This window comes from Trachurus trachurus, assembly GCF_905171665.1.
Source record: "Trachurus trachurus genome assembly, chromosome: 9".
Classification (NCBI taxonomy): Eukaryota; Metazoa; Chordata; class Actinopteri; order Carangiformes; family Carangidae; genus Trachurus; species Trachurus trachurus.
In genome coordinates this window covers 21,823,874-21,844,572 of record NC_139895.1, presented here as the reverse complement: position 1 = coordinate 21,844,572, position 20,699 = coordinate 21,823,874, and the positions used below count along the sequence as shown (strand labels likewise).

Sequence of the window (20,699 nt, the reverse complement as noted above, 5' to 3'; positions counted from 1 at the left end):
TCATCTCTTAAAAGGCTCAACGCTCTGATAAATGGAGCAAACTCCCAAAATGTTTGCCTTCATTTAAGTGCGTGCTCAAAGGAATAATGTAAGCTAGTACTCAGAGAAGCAGCATGTATCACATCAAATCAACGTTGTGGGCTCGTTCACTTGCCCTGTTACATAGTAACAGTGTTACTATTGAGCTCGGCCTGAGACAACCCGTTGTTGTCTCCTTTGTCCCTATATACTCAACTACTGTTGTACTGACTTCACCCTCCTCCACACTGCAACAACACACTCACTATAACAAACTCCCTTCAGATCAACCATGCTGTTTCGTATTCGGCCCCAGCATCTATCCACACTCATCCATGTGCTTTTGTTTGGTCTCACAAAACCCCTTGTCATCATCCCACTCCTGACCCGGTCGCCTCCCACTGACACTGGGATTCCACCATGATCTAAGGCCTGATATTAGCAAGGAAAGACATAAAGTGGCTAAATTAGGATTCAAACCTCCTGAAACTCAGTGGGCTGTATCTTTTCATACAGCACCAGCTCCAGACGAGGATTAAAGGGTCCATGCAATTAAATCTTACCTAAAAACTGTGCATGAAAATTCAGTTAAATTAACCAAAGAGCTGCAGAATGTTAATGTTTAACCTGTTAACCTGAGTGAAAACAGTATCTCCTGATGCGATAAGGTTGATGCTCCTACCTGCTCTCTGCCCCAGAGCATTAGGGGTGATGCGTGGGGTCATGGTGGTGATGGGTACGATGTTGCCCCTCGGCGAGGACGTGGAGGAGGTGGTGGTGCGCCCATCCTTGATCTCAATGGTGAGGAAAGTCTTCATGTCCGGGTCTGCCTCTCCCTGGGTGACCTGCTGTCCAGCTGCTCTCCCTGGGGCCCTGTCTTCCTTTGAGTTACTGTGGGCGTGCACAACTTTTTCAGCTGGATGCCTCGGCCCGCCCACGGAGTTCTGCGATTGGCTAGCTGAAGACAGAGGTTTGTTCGGCCCGCCTCTCGGCTGAGGTGTGGCCTGACTCTGGGATGCAACAGAGGTGTGAGATGTGGAGCCTCCAGATGTGCTGAGTGATGCTGCTGTGTGTGTAAACAGCTCAGTGGCTTTGGAGAAATTTGTGTGGCCGCCGCTGCCAAAGGTTGTCCCATTCCTCAGAGGAGCTTTCTTCAAAGCTGGGACGTTTGGACTCGGGCTCGGCTCTGTGAACTTGCGCATTCTGTCACGTACAGAGTTGGTGCAGTTGAATGGTTCCAATACAGCATTTTTCTTTTCTGGGGCTGCAAAGACATGATGCAAAAGTGGAGTTTAAATCACAGAAACACACCAGAGCTGAATGCACGAGAGACACAGAGCCTATGTCTCTACTCCTGTTTCTTTATATTATCTCCTGCTCTACCTCAGAAGCCCTCTCTCGGTTTTGTTCCCACCCCTTTATTTTGCTTGACTTAACTTCCCCTGTTTCACCGTTTTTCAGGTCTAATTTCTTTGGACATTTCAGGACAAGTTTCTTCCTCTCATGGATATTCTTTCATTCTCTGTTCCTTAATACTGTCAGATACTGTGTATAAAGCTCACGATTTGGCACAGGCCGTGCAATGGAAAAAATACTAGTGATTAGAGGAGAAGATATTCACTGAGGTCATCCTAGCGAAGGGGGGAGGGAAAGCTTAGGGAGGGGGGCACAGTTTACAGTACAGCGGACATGGCAAATAGCACCGCAGTCTTCTACTAAGGAAGAAATTGTGTATATTATAACATGCTCCATTTTCAGCCTTACCCAGTCACACTAACGGCTGCAACTGTGTGCATGTCATGGAGCGCTACAGTACATCAACTATGAACCATATGATGTGCGAGATGCTATCGCACACATTACTGTCTGTCCATCATTAATCATTTAGACTACAACATGCCAAAAAGTATAGTGACAAATTCTCAATGCAATTGTCCAGAATATTAAAAAATTCTTATTCTCTATAGTCAACGCTACTGAACTCAAGTATGTGCAATTAAATATGACTTTTGAGAGGCTGGATTTTGTGATTGTTTGAGGTTTTCCTTAAAGGGATAGTTCAACATTTTTGGCAAATTGGCCCATTGCCATAATGCCTATAGTCTTAGGAGTAGGTTTGTTACCTTTAATTGTCGGTGCAAGCTATTTTTAGAACGGCGAAGCAGAACCGCAAGCTTCTCAGAGGTACACTATGGAGGCTAATGGGATTTCTTGGTTTCCCTAATCAAACTCATCAATACACAATCCAACAACTCCAAAACGCTCTTGTGAACAAGTTGTGACCTGCACATTCACCACACTATGAGATAATAACAGAACGTTACGAGACAGAGTTGTTTTTGTGGCAAATGCAGAGACTGCTTGCGTAAAAACTGCTCCCGACGGGAATGCGCATCAGTGGTTTTGCATGAATTAACTCGAAAGCAACTACATCTCATGACCTTCTGTTATTATCTCATAGCGTGGTGAATGTGCAGGTCACAACTTGTCCACGAGAGCGTTTTGGAGTTGTTGGAGTGTGTATTTGATGAGTTTGATGGAGGAAACCAAGAAATCCCATTAGCCTCCGTAGCGTAGCTCTGAGCAGCTCGCGGCTCTGCTCCGCCGTTCTAAAAACAGCTTGCACTATAGGGATTATGGCAATGGGCCAATTTTCCAAAATGTTGACTATCCCTTTAAAAGTTTATCAAATTTGATGCTGATTAATCAGCTCAGGACTAATTGTCAGACTAGTTTCTTACCAGAATCCTTTACTTTGTCCCGGTTGAAGGGAAGATCCCTGCTAAGTGTTATCTACAAAGGGGGGAAAAAACAAAGAAACATGACAGAAATGTCAGTGGAGGAAGTGGAGAGGATGAAGGGTTAACATGCTCTTTGCCTGGATTGACAACCACAGAGCCGCTGCACTGAACAGCTCCATGTTTAACGGGGCAGCAATGCACATTCATGAGGAGCAGGAGCCTGGATGGATAGCCATGGTGACAACTGTTGACACACATGCGCACGCACACGCAAACCTACACAATCCTAAATACAGCATCGACCAGTGGTGTTTTCATTATGTAACACTTGTGTATGGAGTGAAGCAGCAGGCCTGGGTTCTTTTTTGGCAGCCGGGGACACGATGGGCCCCACAGTGTTTACATTACTCTCAGGAGACTGAGCATTGGCGTATAGTGCAGGGAACAATAAAAGACGCCTTGAGTAAACACATTTAGAAGAGCGACACGATGGCGTCATGGTGACCTGATGGGAAATGTTGCCCAACACTTAACTTAAGACTAAGTGCAGAAACAACATCAGCTCTGTGTGTTGGTGTGTCCTCGGTGCTGTGGGATGAGGAGAGACAGAGCCTCTGGCCCGTAACGCTGTGTGTTCGTTCCCTGACAGCAGGTGAGGCTGACATGCTGCTGAGGTGAAGCAGAGACACTCAGGTGTACAGTTTGTGTTTCCAAGTAACACAAGTTAAACAACTCCAAACAGGAGCTCAGTGTGGTGTGTTTATGGATGCCGATGTGACCTGGGTGTCACAGAGGAACTGAGTGATGGGGTTTCTTAGTAAGGAAACAAAAAAGACAGTTCCCGCACGTGACTATGGCTCTGCAGCTCAACACCCCACTCTAGTGGCAAAGCTGTGATAAATTCTTTGAATCATTGTTGCCTCTCACCTGGATTAAACCCTTCAGAAATAAATGGGTGACAAGAAAAAGCAACATGAAGTGCCTTAACAACAGCTACAGTGACACTTGACACTATGCATGTCTCTGCTGGATGGACAAACACCATTGTTCCACTGAATAATGTGGACAATGGTAGTGCAGAAAGCCATGTGTAGCAGATTGGTCCAGCATCTTAAATCGCATTCAGTTGAACATTATTTCAGCAAGCATTTTCTTAAAAGGCATTGGGAGAAGCTTTTTATTAATAACACAAAGAAAAAAGGGGGCATGTTGGTGTTTGACTGACGGCACCTATGAACACAAACTTGTGTTGTAGCTACATCTCGTGGGCAGACGGTGCCTCAGACTATGTCTCACAGGCCACAGGGACATTTGCAGGGACGTTTAACAAGCTGTTTAATGTGCTGTTGTCAAATTATTATGTCTAATTATCTCTCCTGTGCGCAAACTGATGTTACCAGTGCCCAGTTCCAGCAAATGACGTTCAATAGGCTGCCAAATGCTGATTTTAAATGGCTGTATGTATTTTACAGTCTTATGCAAGATTGGCATTTTCAACCTTTCCTTCTGCCCTGAATGAAAGTAGTATTTATTATGTATCTCCGCTCTTTCATTCATTCATTGTATTCCTTTAATTTGTCAACCTGCAGCACCACTGTTTTATCTAATACAGGGTCTGAATACTCTACCTTTTGTTTCTGGAGGTCAGTTTTTCCCATGGTGCTGCCACTGAGCTGAGCATTTGTGGGGTCACTGCGAGATAAAACGGCTCCATCAGGCTGCTCCTGGTCAGCGATGTGATCCTGGTTGGACTGAGACTGGGAGTTGATCGGACCTTGGCTTCTGCTTTCGCTTTCTGAATCTGTGCTGTAAGTCGAACCGCTTGTAGCTATCTCCAGCTCCTCCCCCGGACCCCTCTCCTCAGAGGACATACTCACGCTGCGGTCCGATGTCCCTGAGTCAGTCCGTTTCCTTGACAAAAGACCACCGCTATCTGAAGCCCCAGAGCCCGACCGGGGTCTGACGCCAGAGTCGGAGACATCTGAGCCCAGTCTCTGTCTGATATAGGACTGGGAGCCGACGCTGCGCTCTGATGCCCCGGAGCCTAGACGACCGCGCTGGGAGGAACCCTGGCTCCCGTCTGAGGCTCCAGAGTCGAGCCGGGCTCTGTAGGCTGAGCCCAGAGTCTTGTCTGAGGCCACAGCATCCAGATTGGACTTGGAGAGCACTGAGGTCACGCTGCGGTCTGAAGCGGAGGAGTCTGACCTTTGACGGTGCGACAGGACCAGGTCAGGCTCTGCGGTCACAGCCTCTCTCTGAGGCTGGATCAGCAGAGGCCCAGAGCCATCGTCCTTCACCAGGTGGTCCAGAACCAACACCATGCCTGAGTTGGAGCCTACAGAGGAAAACAAAAATGCAAGTTGAGCAACAGAAACTTTTCTGGACCTTGTGGCTGTTCTGATTTTGTAAAAAAGAAAAAAAACAAACAAACAGATTTTTATGGTATGCCTAGTCTTTCTCTTGCATCAACACCAATCTAAAGTGAAGACAGAGTTACTGTAAGTGAGTAAAAACAGCGGGAGGTGCTGAAGTTGGAAACTGAAGCGATGGAAATTAAATACTTCCGTGGCACCGGGGCCCACATAAGAGGCCGGGCTAGAAAAAATCACTTGGGATCAGAGGAGGCACGTGGAGACGTGAGGGGATGTAGGCATTTCCTCCAGACTGGCCTCAGTTCCTGAGCAAGATTTGTGAGATTGCGTCGGTGGATGTGCGTAAAGGAGAAGAAAGGCTCATGAGTGGAGAATGGGAGAATGAGGTGCAGCCGTAGGTGGTGAGCAAGTACAAGGAGTCGAGGAGGAAGCGGGAATGAAATAGAGACCAGGACAAGTACTTCCCCTCCCTTCGTCCAAGCTCCTTCTCTCCCCAGGAAACCGCACTCCAAAACAACACAGCGGTGCCCACATCCTCCCACTGTGACAATCTCTACCTCCAACACCCACGGTGCTTCTAGTGAAGGGAATATCTGAGGTTGTGTGCGTCCCACAGATAACAAAAACAGCAGAAACCAAGCATGTATCCAAATCCCACATCACATGTCGACACCACCGAGACATTGAAAACACGCCTGTATGACCTGTGTTTGCACCAACTCTGCAACCAAATAGGGTTCACCAAGTATCCATGGCTGTTATTTACAAACCAAATCAAAGAGAGACTCCAGTCTGCCCGGCAGCCACAGCAATCTCTCTCAGCTTTGAACTAGACAGGATTAAGGGTGGACATCCACAGCCTCATTTAAAAACAGTTGATCTTGTTTTCCCCTTACTCCTCATTGCGCAACGCCTCCCAAAAAAAGGCACTGGGTAAATTGTGCGCAATTCATTTATAAATGAGTTTTTGATTAAACAGACCACAGGATTATGTAATGTAGTCTGGAAAGAAAACGTGATTATGGCACAATCGGGACAATAAATGGATACCACACATTCTCACATGTGACACTATGAATGGTCCACTGGACAGCAGCGTCTAATGAGGCACTCAACTCAAACTCAATTACTGAAGTGAGAGCCAAAACAACCCTCATGTTATTGTTCATATTTTTGACATTCAGAAACTGTCGTGTCTATTGTGTAGCTGTAGCCATTTCTGGGAAAACCCCCACTGCTACTGGATAATGAGAGACTTGCTTTTTGCTTTAAAATAGCCACAAAAGCTGCACTAGTTGTACACCAAGCTGCCAGTCAATATATAGCACACAAACAAAGGACAACCAAGGTTTTTTTTTCTTTTCTTTTCTTTTTCCCTCTTTCACACTCAAGCAATGACCCGAAGAAAGCTCATGTTTGCCTTCACGGTGACCGGGTCAACACAAGTTTGACCAGTTTTTATGATCCGTTTGTCACAAATCAAATATGGAATAACAGGAAGAGCACGGTTTTCCATAATAAATTGAATGCCGCTATAAATAACAGAGACTAAGTGACTTTTAATCATGAGGTCCACTCTTCTTATACAAGCAGTGACAGTATCTTTTCACAATGTTACCATATAAAGAAAATATATGCATGGCGTTGTTAACAAGACTGACAATGTACAACCAGGCTAGCATCTCTGGGAAGCTGTGTCTGGCCGTCTAAAGTCAGATATTTGTCCTGAGGGAACTTACACTGTTGTTGTTGAGTTATTTCAGGCTTCATTTAATAATGTCAAATGAGTGATGTTGCACAGTTTGTTTTTATAATTTAAAATGGGACTATCAAAGCTCTCCTAGACTCTTATATAGTTGGGTTGTGACTTTAATGGTGCACTTTAGTAGTTGCAAACCAGGGTTTTTGTGAATGGCAATGACTGACTGACTGACTGACTGACTGACTGACTGACTGACAGACAATGATATACTGTATAAAAATATAAAAGACACTATTGTGTTGAGTCATACATGTCATTCACAAAGATCTCGTGTGAAGTTGGGATTGTTATTATGCTCCAACTTCAGTGAGTTTCTACTCTTTTAGAAACTGGAGGCGCACGGTACATTCCACCGAGAGTCTCTGCAAACATTTCATTTCCTAAATCACAGCCTTACCAGTTACAGTTTGTACCAAAAAAACACAGTACAGCTGGACACATGGTCATTGAGGTAAAGAATGTAAATACAAGCCTTTTTTTGTCCGAGAGGTAGAGGTGTGTATTATTGCTGCGTTCAAAGACCAAAAACAAGGAGCTTCTGATCATGCATGGTAATCTTTTATTTTCTGCTACTTTCACTCAAGAACCACAGGGGCCCACCCTGGCTACACTGCCCACTCCCCTCTCCAGACCACAAACGTCCTGTCTTTGTTGATTGGTGTCCTCCTTGAATTTTCATACGGTCGGTGGTCTCTCTTTTTTTTTCACCCCAGCTTCACCCTGGTTTAAATTGTAAGGCAGGGATAAATCAGTACTACTGGTAACACTGGGGAGTTTCTCCGCCACGTCAAGCGAGCCTCTGTTCTCTTCTGGTATCAGCTTTATTTAGCGGAGGTGTGGCTTTTGGGTTTCCCTCTGTTCCCATAACCCCAGCACCAAGCCCCAGGTCCACAAGAAGGACACTGGGAGTCAAGTCCAAAGCAAACCACCAGGCCACACAGAATGAGATTATTGTGGCCACCATCCTCAGGCCTGAGCTTCAATAAAAGATGAAAACTATTTGAACCTAAGAAGATCAGGGTTAAATTAGATTCCTATGTGAAGGAAACTGTCCAGTGAACAATTGTGTTGTAGTGAGGTGTGTAAACTGGACATGCTAAAGGCAGTTTTTTTTTAACATTTATTACTTGTCAACAATACATGTTTGTCACTTTACAAGGCAGCTCTGCAAGTGTGGCTGCAAAGTCTCAAGGACTGGCGTGAACGGAGCGCATTTATTCCCTCCTGAAGGCTTGCATTCATACCACTTTATTAATGGCTGGGCTAACAGAGTGGTTAATGAAATTACCTCACACTTAAGAAGTCAAAGTCATTAAGCCTATGGCTGCGAGTGACTCCAAACAGTTAATAAAGTTGGATGAAGGAGCTTAAAGAGCCTGAACTAGCATGACCTCCTGACCGCCACCTCCAGAGAATGGCTCCTTTGGCTGACGTTTTTAACGACCACTGAGGAGGAAATTGCATCAAGACAGATGTATGCAGTCACAGGTACATGCAACAGAGGTGGTCAGTGTTGGCTACAAGTCTTTAGTGCTTAACAAGCCTTAATCTTCATGTGAAAGTATGTGCAAGCTTTTATGTTTCAGCGATCCCAGAGAGAGTGGCATGTCCAAACAAAGACCTAAATACTATGAGGGCAATTACTGTATGTTTATCCTGCAGTCAATGTGTATTAATGCAGCCGGTCGAAGATAGAAGCGCACAGTTTGGTGACGTGTGAGTGTTTCTCACCTATTCTCTGCAACTCTCTGCTTTGTTGCGTCTGTTGGCCGTGTAACTCCCGGATCTGAGATCTGACACGCTCTCGTTCACTGTGACTCTCCTGCTCTGTCTCCTGTAGAGAAAGAAAGAAACAAAACAAATACACATGCTCAGTGTGCTTCAATACAGCTCCAAAGGCACCATCATGCTCTTTAATTTCTCAGGTCACAACGTCTTCAGCTTTTTCTTGGGAAAGCAGCCAGCCACTGCCAAAAGTGCCAGCCCAGTCCTCTGATCAAAACCAGAGCGAAAACATCGGTTCTACGATCATCTGTCCCGAGGTCAGCTGGTGATCACAACAGTCTTTTGTCGGAGGTCGAGGTCAAATGCTCCAGCCATGATGAGCTACATGCTTGGCCAGCTGGAAAAGTAAAGATCTGTTTTATTTTCCATTGTATATGTCTGAGAGAGGCGCCCCGAGAGCCAACGTATAACACAGCTTTACAGCCTGACTTGACTTCAGGAGCTTCCACTCTTTCAAAATTGCCTGCAGCCTAACCGAGAACAAAATGCTGCTCTTTCTACAGCACCCTGGTGTTTTTCTGCACTGACAGAGGAAAAGTAGCAGCAGGAGGGAGATCTCAGAGGAGAGGCAGCAGTATTTTGGCAAATGGAGAGGAAACGGGAGAAGTGCGCTGGGGAGGACGGAGAGGGAAAGGCGAAGATGCCCGTACTACTGTTGGGCCTCTGGTGCCTGACCTTGAGCTATTCTACAGGAGAATCAGCTGCACAAATAAGGCTCCTCTGAGTACGTGTGCACACACTCTTTAATCACTCCTCCACATATTCCTAATCCACACAACACTCCACTCTTAGGGCTTACAAACTTTTCTATTAAAGGGCAAAAAGCTCTTGCATGGAGCTTCAGGTGGTCTGCGTCATTCTGTAACTTTATCACAGCCCATAATCTTCTTAAAGGTGTTTTACAAGAGGCATCTGGGTTAAGAATAGTCCAACAGAAGTTTGGGTGGATCTTGAAACAACATACCGGACATGACCTTAAATACTGAAAATATAATAGAGCAGATTTGCAACCTACCATTACTTAAAAAAAAAAAAAAAAAAAAAGGTTCTGAAAACACACTCACAATCTGTCAAGCAAGCAAAGAAAGCACACACACCCCAAGCACACAATCACACGCCACAATCACTTTGCCATGTGTAAACAATGTTATCCTAGACAAGAGGCTCGCATAGTTGTCAACAGCGGTGTGAAAATCGTATAAATCACACCTTTTGTGTTTTAAAGGCTTTCAATCAATGCCGTGTGTGATCAGAGCTGACGGAGAGAGGGACCGCCGGTTAATGCGGTGACCCAACAACAGCCTGCGCCAACTGAAACACAAGCGAGAGGCAGAGGTGAGAAAGGAGTCGAGGCTTTCTGCTCTGTTGACTGTGACCTTCCCCACCTTGAGCAGATTACAGGGCAGAGCGGCTCAATCACCGAGGAGAAAATGTAATCAGACACGGTCGCAGGAGACGGCAGCACAAAAAGGAAATGAGGAGTGCAAACGCTCAGGTTCTAAACAGATGATTTAATTTACTTTGTAAAATAAATGAAGATTCATCAGTAGAGTGGTTCAGAATGACTCCCATTGAAGTCAATCTATGTCTGTGAGTGATTAAAGCTTTTCTCATGAGGAAGCTTGGGTATTGAAACACTATGTATCAAATCTGCATTGATGATTGTTTTTTCCTAGTCCAGAACATCAAGGAGTCAGCTTTTTAAAACAATCGTAAATGTTACTAGTCTAGTGTTTTGCATTTAAAGGAGGAAATTCAGTGGAAAGCTCCTTTAATGAGTTATTACGGTGTCTGATGTGGACACAAACAGTCCTCTGCAGCGCCACAAAAGGCCTGAGCGCACTACAGTGTAATATGGTCACACACAAAGGACGCTCTCCTTCAGCGTGGAGTCATTCAATCAAAGAGTCACGGGGAGATAATTGTGTTTGAGCCATAAACACAATTAGAGAGAACGAGCCTTTCCTCACCCGCCGCTCCTCTCCCTCTCCCTCTCTCCGGCTTCGGCCAGGAGTCAGACAGACAGCCATCATTTCACAGCTCCCACTAAACCACAGGGAACATATTTCTCACAGACAGTGAGGCAGAAGGAAGGGAGGGGGGAAAAAAAGAGGGAAGATAGAGTGGAACTGGAGACGCAGACCAGAGTTTGGGACCTGCTGCCAACCACCATGCTGTCATTAGCGGCTTTCCTCTGGCCCCGACATTCAGGACCTGACAGAGTGGAACCAAGAGCGACACCGTCCCACTCCAACGCTCACCCAAAACCATCGCTCCCGTCCGGCCTCAGGAGCTTTGTGTTGGAGTATAATTGCAAAATCTCAAACTTGGAAAAACACAAAAACAACTGTCCTCCCTCGTAACCACAGCGATGCACGGGCCATCTGGACTCCCGGGCCGTGAACCCTCAACAACAACAACAACAGCATCGATGAGGCAGAGGCCGAGGCACACACACCTTCTCCAACCAGCCTGGTTCAGACAGCTGAGATCAGCTGCGGATTAACAGACTGGGTTTCAACGCTGCAGTTTTCCATGAAAGTTAAATCCATCACTCACAGTGATGAGGTCAGACCGTTTTAGGGTCTTCCATGCCTTCCACGTGGAAGAGAGGAGAAGAGGAAGACGATGAAACCTGGCGGCTCATTTTCCATCACTGCAGCCCAAGGAACCGCATGCACACACCACACACACTCGGCTCACCTCCAATAATTGAAATACAGTAGCAGGGATGAAGCAGCAATCATCTCTGTATCACACACGTTCAGTCTCGAGTGAGTAAACCCACAGGAGAAGTCAGAAGCCCTGAGCCTCACTCCCAGTTTTACTCACTGCAAATCATCCCATGTCACTCTCAGCTACCTCACTTACTGCTTATTTTGGGGGGGGGGGGGGGAATGGACCCATGGTATTTTATCCAACAATTTAGCCAACAATTTACATTTTCTGTAACAAAAGGCAAAGCCCAGTTTCAGATAGTTGAGCTCCTCAGGTCTCTTCTTGCAACATGTTGATGATGAGATCACAGAACAAACAAAACTCTGTCTGGATCTGCAACAGCCTCCCACTCAGCAGCCTACCTGTTCCCTCCCAACACACCTAGATCAGGATGGCACGCAAGCCTCTGACCTCAGGGAGACCTACAGGGTCTAATGACTTAATATTATAAAACCAAAAAACAACAAGCATTAAATATTCAAGTTTTATCTTAACTTTCTTTATAATCTTTCATCATAGTATTCTCTGTATCTGACCCAACTTCATCTGATGTATCATTAAGGTCTCATCTATATCCTAAGATGTGACCTGTCGGTAAAAATGAACCAAAAAAAAAAGTTAACTAACTTTGCAAAAAAAACAACAATATGCACACAAACCTGAAAGATAAACAGAGAGGCAGGCACTTCCCATTCTTCAGTTAGACAAAAACAGATGCAGACAGATGTGGAAAGATGGTAAATGGTCTTTCAGTGGGTAAAAGAAAAGATGAAGAAAGTCAGAGAGCAGCGTTGGTCTGTGACACACGACAGCAGAAAAAATCATTGACATTTACCTTCTCCTCACCAGACTGACGGACTGCCTCTCTCTCTGTCTCTCCCTCCCTCCTTTTCTCTCTCTCTCTCTCTTTGCAGTAACCTTCCTGGAGTCAGGACGTCCACTATTCTACTGCTCTACTCCCTCAGCCACATCATACATACTCACACACACACACACACACAAACATATACACCACCAACACCACACACACACAATACCAACAAGCCACTCCCTTGACTTCCCCTCCCTCCCATTCTGACTCCACAGGGATCTGACCCCCACCACACACACGCACACACACACACACACTCTTTCCTCACAGGTTTAAGGGTTGCCTGGTTGACACATTAACTCACATATTGCGATTGTTTTGACCTGACCCGTTTTTTTCATTTCTCTACCTGCTGTTTTACTTAAGACAAGGAGATACAACTATAAGAAAACCTCATTTAGATGCTTAGATATTTGGCACCATTTCATCCCACATTAAAAATCCCCTTTCTTTTTCCTTCAGTTCTTTTTCTACGTACAAATAATTAAAGGTTTTTTTTTAAATAAGCTGTTATAGTACGGTTTCTCCCAAATGAGCAATAGGAAACTTTTTACGGTACTTATCCCTGCAAGTAAACCATGCCTATTAAAACAGCCATTAACTTCTAATGGGGGTTGGATTCTGGTAAAATCACAGATAAACAGCTACATTAGTCCAGTAATTAAAACAAGCATACATTCAATATATTGCCCAATTTAAGTTTTTGAACTGGTGTTTCTTTCAAGCTGCTACCAGTCTACACATAGTATTGCATATTGTGTGTATGTGAGTGTGTGTATGTGTATATATAGTATATGTGTGCGTGTGTTTGGCTGCTGTGGGAGCCTATCTAGGACCTCCATCTGCCTTGGGACAATTGCACTCAGCTCAAAGAGATCCGCTGCTGTGATGTGAGTGGAAGGAGCCCTGCTGCTGCTGCTGGCTGATGTTGTTTTTGGCCACGTCCCCATTCCAGTACAGACCAGACTGCTGAGGCACAGCTGGTGGGCTGCCTGCCTGTCTGTCTGTCTGTCTGTCTGTCCGTCTGACGCCCGCCTCTTGCCTCATCACCATCCTCCAGACCCCCGCCCAAATCCATCACACCACCTGTGGCCTACAAACCCACTGCCGCACCACTTACTGGAGCTGTCTTACAGGAAGTGATGTAAAGAGGCTTGAATGCTCGAGCATCCTGTGACGCCAACATCCTATCGTCGCTTCCTAACTGAGGAGAATACACACACGCACACACATACACACATACACAACACAAAGGAATGCACACAACACAAGCCAAGCACGGGCTGCAACAGACATGATTCACCGGCAGTACATGACCCACTGATAACGTGACTGTATTTCCCTTCAGAGCGTAGATAGAGCGCTGTACTGTAGATGTGCCCTCACATTTATCACTCAAAGGGCTTAGTTACAACAGTGGTGACCGCATACAGTAAGAATCAACTTTGTTTTTCTCTCCATAGAGATCTCATCTACTGGGAACAGATCAATCACACAAAAGAAAATAAAGAACAGTAATCAAACACAGCAGATTAGATAACATCTGGCAGCCTCTCACCAACAGTGAAGCCTAACGTCTTGCTGTCTGCAACAACTATATAATTTAATTTGTACTACTGAAAAAGATGAAAGTTTAGTTGTAACTGTGAAAACACAGTCCTGTGGTCCTCCACTAGAGGGCCGGGCCGCTGGGAGAGACGTCCGAGAGGAGGCTGGAGTTTCAGAGAGTGACTGAAGAGGGATCCAGAGAGATGTAATCACTGCCTTCAAAATGCAATTTATGATGATCAATCAATGCACAGAATCTTTTTTGTCTCTCTCACACGTCCTACATGCTTAATTTTGGTGTAGAAAACATGTAGAAAAACAATCTACTATCTCCACTAAACTCCAGGTAAGTTTTATCTTTGACTTCATACTTGGCCAAATCTGAATATGGATGCACAAAAAAAAACAAAAGCACATTCCTTTCTCTGTGGCAGCCTAGACATGTGCTTGTGCGTGTCTGCGTGTGTGTGTAGCCACATTCATGACACAGTGTGTGACTCAAGTCACAATGCTTGTTGTTGTTTGCTGCATTCTTCGTTGTGGCAGCAGAGAAACCTCAGTGGTAACTGTTGCCATGTAAACAAACTCGACACCCGCAAATTCATCCTCGCTCAGTTGGTTCTTGCAAATGAAAACTGACAGGACAGACAGTTTAATAATCAGCTGTAATGATGAAGTGCAGTCTGTGTCGGCTTCCTGCTGCGATATTTAAAAAGGTGGAGAGAGGTTGTTGATATTTGAACTCAACACTTAAACAAATAAAAGCCTCCTTTAAGGACTCCTCTAGGGCTCCCAAAATGAATGTACACATGCTGCCGAGGCAACACCGCAATGGCAGAATACTGCTTCTCTTAATGGAAACAATAAAAAGCCTGTATTACTGTTTGTATAACTTATTCAAACAAAATGGCAATTTAAAGGGGAACTATGCAGTTACTATGCGATTACTTTTTTCGCTGTTTTGTTGGGGGGGGGGTTATCTATCTACACACAGTCTGGTGCTGATGAAAGGTTTGGATGCTCCTTCTCTCCTTCCCCTTGTAATCCTTAAATCAGCATTATCTGTTGTTACCCCCTCCTCCCTTCTTCTTTCCCTCATCCTGTGCACGAGCATGAACACCCCCTGCTGCCAACTGGGTGGGACAGTGTTGTGCTTCTTGGTTCGCACATAGCGAGTGGACTGTGAGGACATATTGACCGCATTTGACACAAAGTGTGCTAGATTAGATTTGCTTCCTCCCATTTTAAATCATTTCTCCCAACATAATATGACAATATTCACACGATTGACTCAGCTGTACTCACTCCAGTTCCCATGTTGCTCTGGGGCTCCACACTCTCAGGGTCCAGGCGGCGACCAGGAGCTTTAACCCTCTCCACAGCCACTAAAAGACAAACATACAACAGCAGTGCTTAGACAATGATTCGGGTGAAACGTGGAACAAACACAACATTTGGTCACATCTAGTGCAAGATTTACAGCATCATCACATCATCTGAGGTGTCCCGACATGGCCCGTACAGGGCGGACTGAGATCAGATCCTGTTGGAGTCTGCATATCCACCAGCCTGTCCGTGCATCACGGTGTTTCAGAGTGACAGGGGCCTCACACAGACCAGACAGCACAAAGGAATGAAAGGAATCCACTATCTGATCCAGTATCATAGGTAGATCTACTGCAGTAACCACAGCAACCACAGTGCGCCTGCTACCTGGCCTGGCCCACATGAAATATGCATACACGTGCATTAACAATGCATATTTATCCACCATGTTTCTTTAAAGTTTACTTTTCAACTGTCAGAGTTTGGTGCTAAATCATATCAAACCTTTAAGTTAAACCAAGATTGGAGCAGCGATGTCCACAATATTACATCATATTGAGAATATTGAGTTAAGGAGCTGTAATGAATATGGAGCTTAATTTTGTATAATGGCAAGAGATTTATGACTTTTGCAAGTATGAATGTGTCATGAGTTTTCTGTCAACCAGAGCCTAATAATGGTCTTTCAAATTCAGACATTTTCACTGAATGTTTACAGAACATTCAGTCTACAAAGCTAATCAGTTAAAGTATTTAAGATGTCAGAAAACAGTGTTCAAACACATCATCTTTCAAGTGGAGTCACATCCAAACTGTTGCATTTTCCTTTCCTTAGCATTTGGCAAATAAATGCATATTTTTGTAGATCATCGTATCCAGAAAAAATGGTATCCTATTAAAGAAACATACAGACACAGTTTGACTCCATGTCATCACACAGCTGGACTCACCTTGCTGCTGTTCTTCTCGGATTTGTCGGATGGCTGCTCTGATCATCTTCCTCTCCTCGTACTCACTGGCGGCACGCAGCTTTTAGCAAAGGCACAGAAAAGTCTCAGGTGACACAAAAACAAACATACAGTTTCTCTACATTTCAGGATTTTTGTCCATTGATACTCACCATTTTTGTGAGCTCATCGATGTCCTGGATCGACTGCAGTTTTTGTGACAAGACGTCCAAGTTTTCGCTGGATTCTGACCTGAGACGAAAAAGAGACAGCGAAGTGGTTATAATGGTGTTTATTGTTGAGTGCGCATCAACTTGTGCTCATGCAGCAAGTGGCAAGATGGACAAATTGTCTGCTTCTCTGACTCCAACCTGAGGCCTCTCTGCACTTGTGAAAAGCAGCAGGAAATAATTCAGAAGTTTCTTAGCCAGGAGAAAAACCATCCGAGGAAACACTCCCAAATCGAGCATGGAAAAAATGATACTGTGGCATAGCAGATCTGACAGCAGTGACACACTGTGCCTTAAAAAAAAGAAGCTGCTCTCATCTTCCTTTTTTTTCAGTCTCTCCATTTCGCTGTCTGCTTTTATGTTGGTTTCTATTACTCATAAGCTCCTGCAGTTCTCTCATTATCCTCGCTTTCCTCCATTCGTTGGTATTAAAGGATGTGTGGCATGCTGGAGTGGAATAGTTCACATTCCTCCATGGGATGGGAGAGGCACAGGGATAATTCAACTTTCAGATGGATTTGTGTGTGCGGGTTTCTTAACATTTGCACACGTGCATGCATTTTCTGCAGCAGGTATGCTTTTGCTTTCTCTAGCAGCTCCACTGAGGCACCTCTTTTGTTATTGTAACCCAAGTCATCTGAGCGAAGCAGTGAATGGAAATGATTAGGCCCAGCCACTGGTCTTAATAGGATTCAGTGACGAAGACAGAGACTGACGGCGTAAGGTTGGATATCCTCTTCACATCCAGCACTCTTAAATCTTTACTGTGCTCCAGACCAGACGCTGGGATTCAGCCACAGCCTTGAAGCACCGCCAATCTATAAGTCTTGAATTAGCACCTGTTAAAGGACTCAGGTCATTCTGTTGTGTAAAGCTCAGTATCTCATGCCCACAGAGATAAAAACTAAAGACCATCAACACTATAATTTTCTATACCTTTTCATTTTTGTGTTTTTGTTGTTATGTTATTACAAAAAAAATGATGAGGTTTTTGCAAATGATTGCATTTCTGTGATGCCGATTAGAGACGCTGCTGCTGTCAACCAATCTCATGAGCTCAACCTGGTAAGTTTGGGCTTTGCAGTTTAATTTGGCATGATTGGGTAGATTTCAGGAATTCAAGGGGGGGGGGAAGTTCAGTTGTTTCAAGACAGAGAAAGTCTGCTTTGATCAACTAAGCAGCATCAATCATCATTAAAGACATCTTAGCAATGTCTTAATAAAAGTAACATTATAGTTTGCATGAGGGCGTATACACATTTAAACCTTTTTAAACATACCAAAAACAACACAACACATGATAGTCCTCTGTGATCATTTAAAGCCTGATTGTCCTGTTTCTCTCTTGCTTTGCCAGCAAAAATGTGTTTATTGACAAAATGGCAAAAGGAGGCTTTAGAGCTGAGTTGTCACTCTGTCCACATTCCTAAGCTGAATGCAAGGTGCCGGGAACTGTTTATCGCTGAGAAGGAAAAAACTTTAATAACCGCACTAAGGAAAAAAGGATTTCAACCCGACTCTGATGACTGCAACGCTGACAGATAATCTGACTTGAGGACAAACCGTTAAAAGTGAGAGTATTTACGGTGAAACATGCACACAAGATGGAAAATGGAAGATTTATTGTGGTTGCAGTTTTCTGTCCCTCATGATCCCAGTGCTTGATTTTTCCAGACTTTCCCCACTGGAGTTGAGGAATGCTGCATCTGGGTTTGTGACTGTTTTCTTAGCATCTCCCATTCACCTAACCGTGGGCAGTTTGTCATTAGGACTGTGCATGTGTGCATGTGTGCGCGTGTGCGTGTGTGTGGTCTCACCTGTGCTGGTTTTCTTTGTCCTCCTGCTGTTTGAGGCGTGTGGGTCTAAACCTCTTGCTAGCCAGAGCGGCCTCCATGTCCTCGATCTCCCTCCTCCGCAACTCCCGGATGGCTGAACGGATGAGGCGTCTCTCGTCCAGATCCACAGTTCCATCCAGCTACAGCCATCAAACAAAAAGGCAAACACAAACAGGATATGAAGATGAATACAAGTATTTTAAGTGTGCAAATATGCAGAGTGTCCAACATTTGGTTTGCAAAGACGCTTTCAAAATTTGCATGTATGAATGTAGGAGGCAATGGTGAGGGAATGGCCACTGTTATATACACTGTAGAAGTCTGTTCCTACAGGGTCACAGGCTTGTTGTGAGTGTAAGTACAGGCCGGTCAAGGAGCAGAAATGCAGAGCTCTCAGGTCAAAGCAGAAGTCATAGTGCCGACCTCTTTCAGTCGCCGTCTCTTCGCCTCTGTAATTAACCCTTCAAAACAAACAATCAGGCTCTCCTTTACAAGGGGCCGAGTTTCAGCCAATCTGCACTAACACGCAGCTGTCAGACAGAAAGACACAGTGTCCCACAAAGTTCATGGATCCACCTGCAAGGGAACCACATCTGTGATTATTAATTGACCCCGAGCCGAATCAGAGTCACAGCTGACGGACAGTAAGTAACATGCAGCTGTGTTTAACATCCAGAAATAGCCGGAGCTCACATCCCTGGCTTACTTTTAAATGTGTGGTAGGGAGTAAGAGGGTCAGCAGAGCCGACGGACGGCTTACTAACAGGCCGGTGATGACAAGTGATCTGACTTCACTAATCTGAAGAGACAGGACCACCTGAGCAAGGTAGAGAGAGGATGAGAAACAGGCACGCCAACAGCTGGTGCTCGGCTACAAGAAAGAAGTGTGTTCAGCTCAGGTTATCACCCAGGTGTCTTCCTCTCCAGCCGCTCTGTATTTCATCCTGACTGAACAGTAGCTGAGCTGCAGGAGGCCCCAGAGACTCTGAAGAGGCTCACTTTAAACACTCACCAAGTCATTTCAACGCCCTGAGTGACAATTAGTTAAAGGGTTTGTTCTTTCAAGCAAAGGAGGGGTAATTAAGGTGTGCGAGTGTGTGTATACAGCAAGCCTGCCGACACACACACACACACACACACACACACACACACACACACACACACACGCTGCGCCTCAGTGAGATGGATGCCTTCATGTCGGCGACCGCTGAAAGCATAGGAGGGCAGAGGGAGCCCTCTCCTGTCAAACGGGAGACAGATCTCTCTTTTTAATCAACAGCAGGAACCTGTCAACACACGCAGAGATGAGCGGCTCTGCTGGCAGGCGTTTCTTATAAACCTCACACAGACACACACGTGTTCAGGTTCCCTGCTGCACCGGTTAAAACCTGCAGAGTCCAGACACAGGCCTCTGTATGCCAACGGCCTTCTACTAAAAAGGGAGCTGGATGTGCTTGTTAAGCTAAGCCTTACACCCTGAAGAGTTGAAAAGGGAGTTGATGTGCTGGGGCCCCTGCTGCTGGGCCCAGAGGAGGATTGGGGGGCGAGTGAGGAGGAGAAGGGGGGAGAAGGGGAGGGGGGGGGGGGGGGCACATCAACTCCCTTTTCAACCCGGTGGTTTTGAGGTCTCGCTGCGGTTCGACGAAATATGCAGCCGGAGCTGCACTGGCTCGGTGGGACTCTCCTATATACTGTAATTTGTGGAAATTTAAAGTGCTGAGCTGACTGAAAAGAACGAGTAAGAGAAAAGAGAGCTGAAAAAGGGCAGGAAGAAAGAATGAGGGAGGAGGAGAAGTACAAGAATGGAGAGTAAAGCGGTTAACAGGGAGATAGGATGACAAAGTGAAAAAGAGAAAAATGCAAAAGAAGCAAGACTCGTGTATGCCTAAAAATGGGCAGATGTGAACTGGGTGGGAAAGGGCCGGGCTTCACGCAGGTCATTCCTCACATTCCTGCTGACTCACAAGGAAAAGAGATGGTAGTGAGACCAGGAACTGGGTCTGGGTCCAAGTTAGTGAGTGAGATGATACCACAGCCTGAGTGAGGCAGCGCCGGGTTTTTGATTGTGAAGCAATAAAATATTAAGAAGAAAGGAAATGAGCACACACTCGCTCATTTCTATCACTGACCAGCCCCCCCCCCCCCCCTCTCTCTCTCTCACACACACACACACACACACTCTAACCAAACACTCAAGGGAGCTGTCTGTTACCACACTGTCAGACTCACTCCCAAACGTATGTCATGATGTGATTGTGCAGCAAGGCCGCTGCCAAGATTTAGGGCTGATTTATTTATTCATTATTGAGATATAAGAGAACAGCCTCAGGCCTGGGCCGCTACTCAAAAACACTAACTTCTGCTAAGCATTTTATGACAGGCTGCTCCTGGCCTGTGTACGGCACATATCAGTTTAAATACACAAACTCACAAAAGCAAATGTTCAGATTAAGTAAAAATGAAAACAAAAAAAGAGGCAATGAACAGCTCCCAAACTCAGACGGCAGAATAGTCCAAATCAGTTACAGTAATTTCTTCAAGTACAA

General features: G+C 45.2%; 1 protein-coding gene across 2 annotated transcripts in view; it reads right to left on the bottom strand.

Moving 5' to 3' along the window:
- smtnb (smoothelin b) overlaps nt 1-20,699 on the bottom strand; it is a 47,305-nt gene that overhangs the window by 15,514 nt on the left and 11,092 nt on the right. For both annotated transcript variants that reach the window (XM_083979895.1, XM_083979896.1), the window contains exons 2-9: nt 18,136-18,293; nt 16,262-16,340; nt 16,092-16,170; nt 15,121-15,200; nt 8,625-8,727; nt 4,388-5,094; nt 2,760-2,811; nt 701-1,282 (exon numbers count right to left, since the gene is read on the bottom strand). In XM_083979895.1, coding sequence (XP_083836021.1) covers nt 701-1,282; nt 2,760-2,811; nt 4,388-5,094; nt 8,625-8,727; nt 15,121-15,200; nt 16,092-16,170; nt 16,262-16,340; nt 18,136-18,293 — 1,840 coding nt within the window. The remainder of the gene's footprint in view (nt 1-700; nt 1,283-2,759; nt 2,812-4,387; nt 5,095-8,624; nt 8,728-15,120; nt 15,201-16,091; nt 16,171-16,261; nt 16,341-18,135; nt 18,294-20,699) is intronic.